The 12,908-nt window shown below is 33.1% G+C and overlaps 1 protein-coding gene across 7 annotated transcripts in view; it reads left to right on the forward strand.

Moving 5' to 3' along the window:
* LOC127723054 (PHD finger protein 3-like) overlaps positions 1-12,908 on the forward strand; it is a 75,781-nt gene that overhangs the window by 25,610 nt on the left and 37,263 nt on the right. For 2 of the 7 annotated variants that reach the window (XM_052229482.1, XM_052229486.1), the window contains exons 7-13: positions 900-3,204; positions 4,861-5,008; positions 6,356-6,477; positions 7,769-7,911; positions 9,541-10,149; positions 11,217-11,357; positions 12,148-12,159. In XM_052229482.1, coding sequence (XP_052085442.1) covers positions 900-3,204; positions 4,861-5,008; positions 6,356-6,477; positions 7,769-7,911; positions 9,541-10,149; positions 11,217-11,357; positions 12,148-12,159 — 3,480 coding nt within the window. The remainder of the gene's footprint in view (positions 1-899; positions 3,205-4,860; positions 5,009-6,355; positions 6,478-7,768; positions 7,912-9,540; positions 10,150-11,216; positions 11,358-12,147; positions 12,160-12,908) is intronic. The other 5 variants (XM_052229484.1, XM_052229483.1, XM_052229485.1 and 2 more) reach the window with 5 other exon arrangements.

Here is a 12,908-nt window from a genome sequence, read left to right on the forward strand (position 1 = left end):
AAGGTTCAAGATATGTGGTCAAGTCTATCTCATAGCTATAAGCGGTAGGTCAACTGTATACATGTCCACCTGGCAGGTTTCATCTGACCTTGACCTCATTTTCATGGTTCATTGGACAATGTTTAGTTTTTGAGGTTTGGTCTATTTCTCAGATATTATGAGTAATGGGTCAATTATATTTGGTGTATGGAATGATTGTAAGGTGTACATGTCTGTCTGGCAGGGTCATATGACCTTGACCTTGTTTTTCATGGTACATTGGTCAATGATAAGTTTTCCTAATTTTGTCAGTTGTATCATATACTATATAAGCATTAAATACAGTTGCCAATCTCTTTTATTTTAAGTTGCCATTATTATAGAACATCAAAATTGGTATCAAAGATATTCATCTAATTTCCAAAATAAAAGTAATAGATATTCCAGAATTAAAAATTAAAGTGGGCATTGGAACACTCTGACCTCCCATAAGACAACATTTATTTTTACAAAATTCTAAGGAAAATACTGTGGATTCATTATTATTCGTTGGATATCAATTTTCGTGGATTTCTTGGGTACAGGGAAACCACAAATTTGAATGTTCAAGGTATTGCAAATTTGCTGTATGATTTTATGCCAACTTTTGGAAAACCACGAAATCAATTATCCACGAAAATGCAAGTTTTCTTAAATCCACGAAATAAATGAATCCACAGTACGACAATCCATATTTGATTAGTTTGAGAGCCTCCCATCCTCCACCAGATAATTTTAGAACAGCCTTTAATGGAATTATGATGTTGAAAGACTTCCTGTAGAACAACCTATGGTGGCAGAATAAGCATAGACATACATGTACATAATAAGGAGGCGTCAAAAGGAAGTCTTGCCATTGATGTTATATTCTATATTTTTAGGTGGAAAAGAAAGTAGGGCCAAAGTCCTTGTTAAAAGATGAGGAGGAAGAAACTTCAAGTGAGAATGAAGTTGACACAATAGATGAACAAGTTAAAAGAAAGAGGGGTAGACCTAAAAAGGTCAAAGATCAAGAATCTGAAAGTGAGTCAGAAAACAAGACAAATAAAAAAGACAAAAAAGGAAAGGGTAAAAAAGTGAAAGACGATTCTGATAGTGATGAAGAGACGCCAAAGCAAAAAGGGAAAAAAGGACGATCATTGAGTAAAAATAAAAAACAGGAGAATGACGCTGATGATGAAAGTGAAGAAAACTCACCGATAAAAGGGAAAAAGAAAGACAATTTGAAAAAGAAAGGAAAGAAAGAAGACAGTTCTGAAAGTGAAAGTGAGGAGGACTCTCCTAAAACTGAGAAAAGAAAGCCAGGAAGACCAAAGAAAAATAAAGGGAAGGAAAAAGAATCAGAAAGTGAAAGTGAAGAAGAATCACCAAAGAAAGGAAAAACAAAGAAGGGAAAAGGAAAACAGAAAGTTGACCAAAGTGATGATGATAATAAAAAGAAAAAAAAGACAAAGGGGAAAAAACAGGATGCTGAAAGTGAAAGTGATATTAAAACTCAAAAAGGGAAAAAGGGTAAGGGGAAACAAACATCTGAAAATGAATCACCTAAAAAGAAAGGAAAGAAAGGGAAAGTAAAGGAAGAATCAGAGGAGTGTAGTGATGAGGAAGAGTCTCTGAAGAAAGGAAAAAGGAAAAAATTAAAAGGAGGAAAAAAGCAAGGTAAAGGATCAGAACATGGCTCAGATGAAGGTCAAAAGGCCAAATCAGGAAAGTCAAAGGGCAAAAAAGGAAATAAGGAAGAACCTGAAGATTTATCAAGTGAAGAAGAAAATAGTAAAGCTCAGAAAAATAAAAGTGTCAAGAAGAATGGAGGAAAGGAAGAAAAAGCAAAAGCTGAGATGAAAAAGGACAATAAAGAAAGTAGTGATGAAGAGGATGAACCATTAAGTGCTATTAAATCAGAAAATACTAAGGTTAAAAGTTCAATCAAGAAAGATACTTCCTCTGATAAAAATATTTTTGAGTCATTATCAAAGCAAATTATGGAATCAAGTGCATTAAAACGTAAACATTCAGTAACAGACAGTGTTGATGTGAAAAAGGTCAAATCTGATAAAGTCAAATTAAAACACGAAAGTGGTGAAGATTCTCATATAACACGGCAAGATTCTCTTGATTCTAAGAAAAAAGAGGAAAACAGTGAAATGAAAACTCCAAAATCTGTAAAAAAGAAATTTAGAAAATCAGAAGAATATCTAGACCTTACAATGACTGATTTGTTCAAGCCTGATGGTGTGATCCGTAAAGATGAGGAACAAACAAAAACTGATGATACTGATAAACATAGTAATGACTCAGTTTCAAATGATCAGGATCATACAGTTGTTTTAAATGATGAATCAATTGTAGTTACAGTTGAAGTGAAAATTGATTCAGATGAAAAGGAAATTGAAAATAGTGTTGCAGTTGATGAAAAATCTGCTACTGAATTTAAGTCTGTTGAACAAACTTCACTGCATGAAAATGAATCTGAAGTTTCACCTTCAAAGGTGGGTAATGATGAAAATACTAAAATAAAGGAACTATACAAAAGAGTTGCTGAAAAATCGGATGATTTGAATTCTTCTGTTGATTCTAACTTTGGAATTGTATCAGTATCTATGGTAACTTCAGATTCTGACAAAGAAGAACCCATTCAGTTTGAGGCTACAATAGAAAATATTGAATTTGTCTCTCTGCCAGAGGAGGCTGTTCAGTTTCAAGCTGAAGTTGTTCCACATACTGAAAGTGTTTTAAGTGTACAAGGAAGTGAACACGTAGACGAAAATATAGTAGATGTAGGTACATCTAGTGTGACAGAAAGTGAGGTTCAGATAGATGAGAACAAAACAAAAAATAAAGATGAAAAAGTGTTGCAAAAAGATACTGCAGTGAGTAAAGCAAAGGTAGAAACAAAACCGGTGAAAACAGTGCAAAAGCGTGGAAAAGTTCCTGAAGTCAAGAGTTCTAGTGATATAGACACATCCGACATAACTGGATCAGAAATGGAAGAAGATAGTCGTGTTTTGAGGAGGAAAAGAGTACGAAATCCACTTGTTGAAGAATTTCTTAAAAAGGAAACAAGAAAACAGCGGAAGAAAACAACAAAGTCTGAAGATGAAGGTACAGATAAGGAGGTAGAAAAAGTTGAGGAAAAAAAGAAAAAGGGAAAAGAAAAGGAGAAAGAGAAAGAGAAAAAAGAACCAAGTAAGTTTGTGAAATTGATCGGCAATGTAAGGTTTAATAGAGGAGTAATAGTTCTTACCATATAAATATAGTGAGTTGTGGTATAATTGTCATTTAGACCAACTATCTACCGAAGACCAAACGATGAGGATTATAACAACTATAGGGCACTGTTGGGCCTTCAACAATGAGCAAAACCCATACCATATAGCAAACTATTAAAGGTCCCCGGAAAACAAAATGTGAAACAATTCAAAAGAAAAAGACCTACAGCTCATACCCCCCAAAAAATCAAACAAAACACCAAAAAGAACCCCAAATAAAGCAGATGGCAAACAACAACCAATAATTACATTACATGTATGTTTCACGAGAATCTGTTAGTTTGATTGGCTAACAACAAGTGCCCGCCATTCAAAAATTAACCTTCATATCAAAATGAAATGTTACATTCGTTATGACACGTGCTTCCACAAAAAAGTGCACAGGTAAATAAAAGAAAAACTTGATAAAACTTTTTTTTTCATGGTCTTGGCATAAAAATGTAATTATAAGAAATGAATGCTGCTTTTAGTAATTTAAGGTAGATTCATGGTATACCGCCATCTTGGATTGTACAATTGCAGTACAAAATCGGTCTAGTTATTTGCCCAAATCTGCAAATTTGGAGACAGATTTGCAATTTAATGGTTAGACTGTTTATTTATATAAAGAAAACTTGGTGATTTATTGTATTTTTGAAAATATTTAAACAAATATCAATTTTTTTTGTTTTAAGATTCATTTTTTTAAATGAGCTATTTCAGGGGAAATAACTCTTTTAGTAAAAAATTTATACTGGACTAATAGGGAAATTTTTAATTTTTACTTGTAGCAAGAAAACAAGTTCGGTGACACAATTTTTTCTTTTTATTTTCTTAAAACATATTATAAAACCTATCTTCTCACAATTTATTTCAAAATTCTATCTCATAGAATTTTTTTTATGCACACAAATGTGTTTTTTCATGAACAATCTAACCAAATTTAAGCAATTTTCAACGATTCATAGCTTGCAAAATAGCACGGTGACCCATACTTTTTATTATATTTTTGAAAAAAGCATAGTAAAATCTTCATTTTGGAAAATTATAAGAAAATTCTGTCTCAAAAAATATATACTTATGATCTACCTTAATAGGGTTGTAAAAGTGTTAATCGTGCTTACATTTTTAGAACATGTAGAATGAATCGTAGCGCTTCATACAAAATGTGCTTTGGTCAATACTTTTACACCCCAATAGAATTACAGAAAGAAGCATTCATTTCTTAACTTACATTGTAACTCAAACTCAGGATTACACATGTTAATTAGATTTCTACATCAAAACTTCCAAACAAAATCTACATTGTTTCTATCATAGAATTTAAGGGTTTAAAGCAATTTGTAGAAAAGATTAATAATTACTTACCTTAATAGATTGATATTACGGGGTCAATGAGACAGCAACTCTACAACACAAAAAAGGACAACATGTGGTCTAAAATCTTGTGATTGGCTAACAATGTCCTAAACAATGGAAATTCATCCAATGACATTACGCTATTGTTGTTTTTTTTTTTATGAACAATAGAATGCTCATAGTCCTTTTAAAAATTAGGAAACGGGGAATTGCAAACGTTTACTATTTCTATTAGTAGTGATAGAAAAAGCAAAAGAAAAGTCAGAAGAAGACGATGAAGAGGAGGAGGAGGAGGAGGATGATGAAGAAGATATGGACAGTGAAGAAGAATATGAGCCTCCAGATCGTAGATACTGTATCTGTAATAAACCATATGGTAACAAGTACGTACAGAGTTAGCCACATGTAGGGGTCTCATTAGGGGGGGTCTGAACCTGGATCCACCTTATTGTCAGATTCACATATCCAGCACGACTTTGTTTCCCTTTTCACGCACAATAATTTGACTTTCATATGTCAAGTTTACAAAAAAATCGGCCAATCCCATGCCACGCTTAGACCCCAATGAGACCCACCATGTAGTTGCATTTACTGGCTATTCTTTTATGTTACGGGGTACTCATTTTTGTGGTTTGAGCAAAATTTAAGGATATCTGATTTTGTTGTTTCGCAACAATTTGTATATAAGCCTATCATGCCTATAGAATATTTTTATTTTGTTGATCAATTAAATTCGTGGTTCAGCTATATCCATGAAATGAAATGAAAATGATATCCCATGAATAATAATGATTCTGATGCAATTTTTATTGACAATTATTAGGGCCCAGCTGAATGGCGGACACCCTATATTGGTCAGTCTGTCCGTCCGTCTGTCTGTCTGTCCGTCCGTCCATCCATCCATAGTCAGTTCGTCCATAACAAATCGTGTCCGCTCTATATCTAGAGAACCATTATGATTTCAAAGTTTATACTTGACATGTATATTAACCAACACCAGAAGGTGTGTCATAATGTATGTACAACTTCCTAGGTCAAAGGTCAAAAACTTTGGTTTTAGTTGACAGCCCCATGTCCTATGGTAAAGATCGTGTCCGCTCTATATCTTGAGAATTGTTATGATTTCAAAGTTTATACTTGATATGTATATAAACCAACACCAGAGGGTGTGTCATAATTTATGTACAACTTCCTAGGTCAAAGGTCAAGGTCAAAAACTTTGGTTTCATTTGACAACCCCATGTCAAATGATAAAGATACAATTTTTTTACCACACATTATTCACAGCGGGGCCCACAGAGATGGCTCCCATCTCAATGATATCTAGTTTTCATTGGTGAAAATTTACTGTCAAATCCACAGTTGAATGTCGTAACTAAGGAGTGAACCGCCATATTGAATTGATTACATATATTGAATCCTCTAAATGTCACTAGTAAAACTGTATTTGTGACCATCAAATCACCACTTGGCATACTGTTATTCCTTAAATCCACAGTAATAACCTTTTGCATATTCATAGTATTCGTTTATAAATGGAGATATGCAGTTTATGTTAGTGAGACAGCAACAAAACAACAAAATCAAGTAGATTCAATCAGCAAGCCATATACACATTTTAATTACCCCTGGTTTTTGTTGGGCTTCGTGTTGCTCAGTCTTTAGTTTTCTATTACATGTTTTGTAGACTTTTGTTTTTAGACTCATTAATGTTGCCATGGTATTTACAGATTTATGATTTGCTGTGATAAATGTGAGAATTGGTACCATGGTAAATGTATTGGGATAACCCGTGAGAGAGGAAAAGAAATGGCAGACAAAGAAGAGGAGTATATATGTGATGGCTGTAAGGGTAGGTAGAAATGTATTGGTATTAACCATGAGAGAGAAAACAAAGAGGGATATTGATGTGATAGCAGTCCAACATATATTGGGTTTATCATATCATGGCAGTCCAAAGTATACTGGGTTTACCAAAATATACTGGGTTTACCATATCATGGCAGTCCAAAATGTACTGGGTTTACCATATCATGGCAGTCCAAAATCTACTGGGTTTACCATATCATGGAAGTCCAAAATATACTGGGTTTACCATATCATGGCAGTCCAAAATATACTGGGTTTACCATATGATGGCAGTCCAAAATATACTAGGTCTGGGTCATGGCAGTCAAAATATACTGGGTTTACCATATCATGGCAGTCCTAAATATACTGGGTTTACCATATGATGGCAGTCCAAAATATACTAGGTCTGGGTCATGGCAGTCAAAATATACTGTGTTTACCATATCATGGCAGTCCAAAATATACTGTGTTTACCATATCATGGCAGTCCAAAATATACTTGGTTTACCATATCATGGCAGTCCAAAATATACTGTGTTTACCATATCATGGCAGTCCAAAATATACTTGGTTTACCATATCATGGCAGTCCAAAATATACTGGGTTTACCATATGATGGCAGTCCAAAATATACTAGGTCTGGGTCATGGCAGTCAAAATATACTGGGTTTACCATATCATGGCAGTCCAAAATATACTGTGTTTACCATATCATGGCAGTCCAAAATATACTGTGTTTACCATATCATGGCAGTCCAAAATATACTCGGTTTACCATATCATGAAAATCCAAAATATACTTGGTTTACCATATCATGGCAGTCCTAAATATACTGGGTTTACCATAGCATGGCAGTTCAAAAACATACTGGGGTTACCATATCATGGAAGTCCAGGAGATGTTGTTATTTCTCTATTAATTATGACAATCTCAATGCCAAAATGATAGATAAAACCATCTGTAACAATTGTATAGATAGACACAAAGGCCACAAAAAATTAAATCTATTTTCTTTTGCACAATTTAAAAAAAATGTGACATGAAGCATCTTTTTTTGCTCATATTGCTTCATGGGAATTTTTTTATTGCTATTGGACATTGCAATATATTTCAACTGTTCACCAAAATATTTCTTTTGTCTAATTTTATTTTTCTGTCACTATAGCAGATATTTAAGGCTCAGAAAAATGTTAAAAATATTTGTTTGATTACATGTAGATTTATACCATTGGAGGTCATGTGACAAGAACCACTGGGCTGCTGTAAAACCTTTACACATTTATCTTACAGAGAAAGAAAAGATAGAAAAGATCAAAGGCAAGTCCAAAACAGAAGACAGTAGAACAAGCAATGGGTCTAAACCTCTTATTGTAAAGATGCCTGGAATGAAAAAGGGAGACAAATCTGGTAAAACTGGTAAAGTAGAGATACAGGTAAGTATTTACATAGTTGCTAATTTGATAGGGGCACAAATTAGGCAAAACATAGATATCTACATTACATTGATGCTAAAAAGCCCTTGAGAAAACACTGTCCAAAATTTTGGTCACATGTGTAGCTAATGAAGTAGATGTGTTATGCAGTCAGAAATCTTCATTCCCCATAGGGGCAAGTGAGCTTTTCTCATCACCTCGGGTCAGTCGTCCTTTGCTGTTGTCTTCTACAAAAATCTTCTGCTCTGAAACTACTGGGCCAAATTCAAACAAACTTTGCCACAATCTTGATTGGGATATCTTGTTAAAAAAATGTGTGTGATAACCCCACCAACCAAGATGGCTGACATGTCTAAAAATAGAACATAGGGGTAAAATGCATGTTTTGCATCATTTTGAAAACCGCTATAAAATAAAGAAAGTATTAAGAATGTTGGGCTCTACCATTGTTCATGTACACCTGTCAGAAGATTTCTTATAGGAGTTATTTCCCTTGAATGACAAATTTTATCATTAAAAGATATTTGCCTTTTATCTCGAAAATTATAATAGATAGACAGAAATATTAAATGGCTAAAATGATCAGGAAGGCAAGATCTACAAACAAGTCAACATGACTAAAATCGTGATAAAATTCTTTATTAGAGTAATTGCCTTTTAATGATAATTTTTACCAATTTTTTGCATTATTTCTAATACCTTAAAAACTATGATAGATAGATAGAAATTTAAATAGCAAATATGATCAGTCAAACAAGATCTACAAATAAGTCAACATGACTGAAATTGATAGTCGACTCCATGTTGAAGTTCTTGCCTAATAATGATAATAATGAAAAACAAAGGATATGTGGTATCCGTTCATGACACAAAATCAGTACATGCACAGCAAAGAGCACAAAAAGCAAAGGAACAGCTCTTTTAATGCTGTTCTTCATCTAGAAAGTCACAGTGAGGTCTTCCCCATTTTTGCCTATTATCTTTGACAAGATCCAAGACAAAGGATATCTTATTTTTTCATATAAAGATCAGTTATGACATTCATGATACCAGTTGAATGTACTACTAAATTTATTGAGTAAAATGAATTAAGCTTAATCTAAATTAAGGTTTGGGGCTAAGTAGTAGCAGTATGCATTTCGAAAGCAATCATGTCCTACAAGCCTAGATAAACAGACTGAGATTAACTTGACTTACAGTATTAAACACCAAATAACGTCAAAAACATTAAACATTCATTGGCATTCATGAAAGGATGACTAATTATTCAAAACTTATTTAGAATTTATATGTACCTGCTGTAGGGGACGGGGGCATTAAGTGTTACTTTTGACCATACGTCTTTCTGTCCATTCGTCTGTCCGTCCCATTTAGTTGCAAAGCTTGAGCCAGAGCATTTTTTTTATTAAAAGTAATTTTTGAAAATAAACAGTAGCACCTTTTATTAATGCAATTCATTTTACTTCATTTTGTGAAAAAGGATGTCCTTATAATAAAGGTGGGCTCTCATAAGTATTTTCTAACTACATGTTAAAGAAAATGCTATTAGAATGTACCATTATGATACTAGTCCTGCATCAGAGCTAGGTCTACATTCTTATTTTAAGCCCTGACTATTTTTTTTTTTAGTCCAAGAAAAAACTCATGGAAGATAAGAAAAAAGAAAATAAAGACAAAAGTCCTGCAGCTTCACCAAAAGTTGAAAAGAAAACTGTCTCTGTTACAAAAATCAGTGACCAAAAACTTGCTGCAGGGTCACCTGCTTTGAAGACCGAGAAAAAGGTCACAATGCAAAAACCGGAGATTGCTATAATGAAAAAAGGTTCTAAGGAAGCAATTGGAAAAGTTTCCTTACTTGGAGGAAAAGTTCAAAAAGTGGTCGGTGCTAAAGGACAAGAGATAAAGGCCATGACCTTACCTGGAAAAACTGAAAAAGGAACAGTAAAAGGTCAAGAGGTCAAGGTAACAACTACCCCTGGAAAAGTTCAAAAGGAGTCTGGTACAACTGTAAAATCAGAAAAGACAATAAGCACACCTGGTAAAATTGAAAAAGGTGGGACAACTGGAAAATCTGAGGTCTCAAGCACCTCTGAAAAATCAGATAAAGTTTCAGTCACACCTGGAAAATCAGAGAAGAAAGCTGAAAAATCAGAGAATTTTCTGGAAATATTTACTCCTGATAAAGCTAAAATATTGGCACCTGTCAAGAAAATTTCAACAGAACAGAAAAAATCAGAGGTAACTACATGTATATATACTACAGGATTTTGTTTATGATTGAACTGTTTGTTTGTGTTTCTGTGGCAGTTGTTGACTTACAATTTAAGAGTTACTGTTTTTGTTTTCAGTTGCAGAATTTATTAACTGCTTTGAAAGATTTTAAAAAATGGATTGATGGGAACTATGAATCAGAAAATTATAGTCCAGTCCCACCAAATTCTGTGAAAATTATAGTCCGGTCCCACCAAATTCTGTTTGTTCCTGTCCCAAACCCAAGGCAGGACCCTGTAAATCACAATTCTCGAGCAAGAACTTTTATTATGTAGGATGTGAGAACATATATGTTAGAGGTGTCCATGTTATCCGCATTTTGATTTTCTTAAACAAATTTTGCTAATGACCTGATGTCAGGCTGTTTGACCTTCATTTTTTTTATATATATAAAGGCATGCAGGGTACATGGTTTGTACAGCTAATTTCTAAACATCTTTCATGCTAGAACTTTTATCTTATGCTCAGTGTTTGTTCATATATAAAAGGTTTGCATATTCATATTCAAGGATTTGGGTTTTCTTAAAAATACCACAAACAACAGAATGTTGAACATTGTCATTTTAATGAAATTATGCATACAGGGTGCATGGTTTGTACTTCTAACTCCTACAGTTTTCAAACTAAATCTTTATTGTTATGCAGGATACTATTTCGTTTATATATTAATAGTGTGCTTATGATCGGGATTTGGACTTTCTTGACATTTCCCACTTAATGACTTAAAGGTAAACCAAACTCCATCTTCTATTTGTTGGGTAAATACATGGAAGTTTGCCACTAATGTAAGTATCTCACAATTAAAGAATACATGGTATGCAGTATGGGTTTTGCTCATTGTTGAAGGCTGTATGGTGACCAATAGTTGTTAATTTCTATGTCATTTGGTCACTGGTTGCGAGTTGTTTCATTGTGAATCGTACCACATCTTCTTATTTTTATATGGTGAACTGATTACAAGTCCGTGTAGATCTTGTGAATACAGCGGAATCATCATTACACAACAAGATAACGATAATGAATATAATTAACAGGAAAACTTACCACGATGTATAGGACCTAAATGTGGCAAACTGTCGAGGTGGGATTCCGTGTATTGTAGTAACGAGTGTATCATCAATCATTCACAAGACTCGCTTAATATTATACATAGTCAGCAAGAACAGCCTGTCAAGGTAGTCACTTTAATCTCTAAACTCAATTGCATGTTTATCTGTATTGTCAAATATAACCGTGGTCTTTTGACTTCATCTCTAATACTGTGGATTCATGTATTTTCTTGGGTACCAATTTTTGTTGATTTTATTTTTGGATTTGGAAAAATTGTATTTTCATGGATATTTGATTTTGCTAAAATCGGTGTACAAGTCTGTAGAAAGTTTGCACATCTGTCAACATTTAAATAAGTGGTTCCTCTAAACCCTCAAAATTATCAAAAATTGGTATCCAACAAATAATGATGTATCAAAAGTAGTGTGGAATCATATGATATCATGGGTACTAATTTTAGAGAATTGAGTGAAAATTGGCATTTTCATAGACTCTTGAAATAATGGTTGTTACAAATGCTTTGAGCCTAAAGGGAATTTTGGTTTTGGTGCGCATTAAAATTCTAGGTTAACCCTTCGAACTAAATCCATGAAAATGAGTATCTTAGAATTGTAATGAATTCACACACGTGAACTTGAGGAAATGATAACTTCTTGACATAAAACTATTTCCTGTTATATATTTATTATAATCTATTCACTATAACTTATGGTAATTTCTAATAATTTATTCGGAATAAAAGTTTACAAAATAAATTACAAATGTATATTCACTAATTTCTAAAACAAGTTAACCTACAGTATTTGATAATGTGTTTATTCTAGAGAAAATTCAGTTGTTGGATGGTACAGATACAGTAAATGTTGTAAACAAATTAACCACATTTTATTTATTTATTTTAATTACTCTTGTCAGAGGCCTAATAAGGTAAGAGCACCTGCATGTTGTTACTTATCTAGGTTTACTCTCTTATAAATATGGGAACAGTCAACTGTTTATTTTTAATTTCCTCTCTTTGCTTAATAGTCTAACATACATGACAAGCATTTGTTAACAGAATTCCAATTTTGAAAAAAGGTTGAAAGGAAATCATTCATTTATTAATTAGAACATCATTTAAGGATTGTTTTTGTTTGCATCTTTTTTTGTAATCTTTATGAATATGCATATAATATTTGCTGCTTGACATCAAAACAGCCATAAATCAACATGATCAATCCATTATCCTTTTGTATCTGTAATTTCATTTAGAAGTAAAAACAATGACCATAGAACATAATGGTTGAAGCAAAGCATTAATACTTTTACAACTGTATAACACGTATAAAACTACAACAAATGTGTTGAATTCCCTAGTATTCATATTGTGTTTAAAAGTTTCTTTGCAATCATTGAGACATGTAGTGTCTTTGCTTTAAGCACTACATATAAACTGGTACATTGACTCTTATAGGGTTCTCTGAAATCATGAATAATTCTGTATTTTTCGTATTTCCACTTTTAAAATCCACAAATATTGGGACACTAAAAGTAATTTTTGAAATTCAAGAGTGACAATTGTTTTACAAATAAAGTTGAATAGTAAATAATTTAATTTTGGATGTAACATGTGTAACTCATCTTCTGATTGGCTGAAAGTTTTTTGTCTAGACATAATTTTGTCATCTGACTGTGAC

Source organism: Mytilus californianus, unplaced genomic scaffold, assembly GCF_021869535.1.
Source record: "Mytilus californianus isolate M0D057914Y unplaced genomic scaffold, xbMytCali1.0.p SCAF_13, whole genome shotgun sequence".
In the NCBI taxonomy this organism is placed as follows: Eukaryota; Metazoa; Mollusca; class Bivalvia; order Mytilida; family Mytilidae; genus Mytilus; species Mytilus californianus.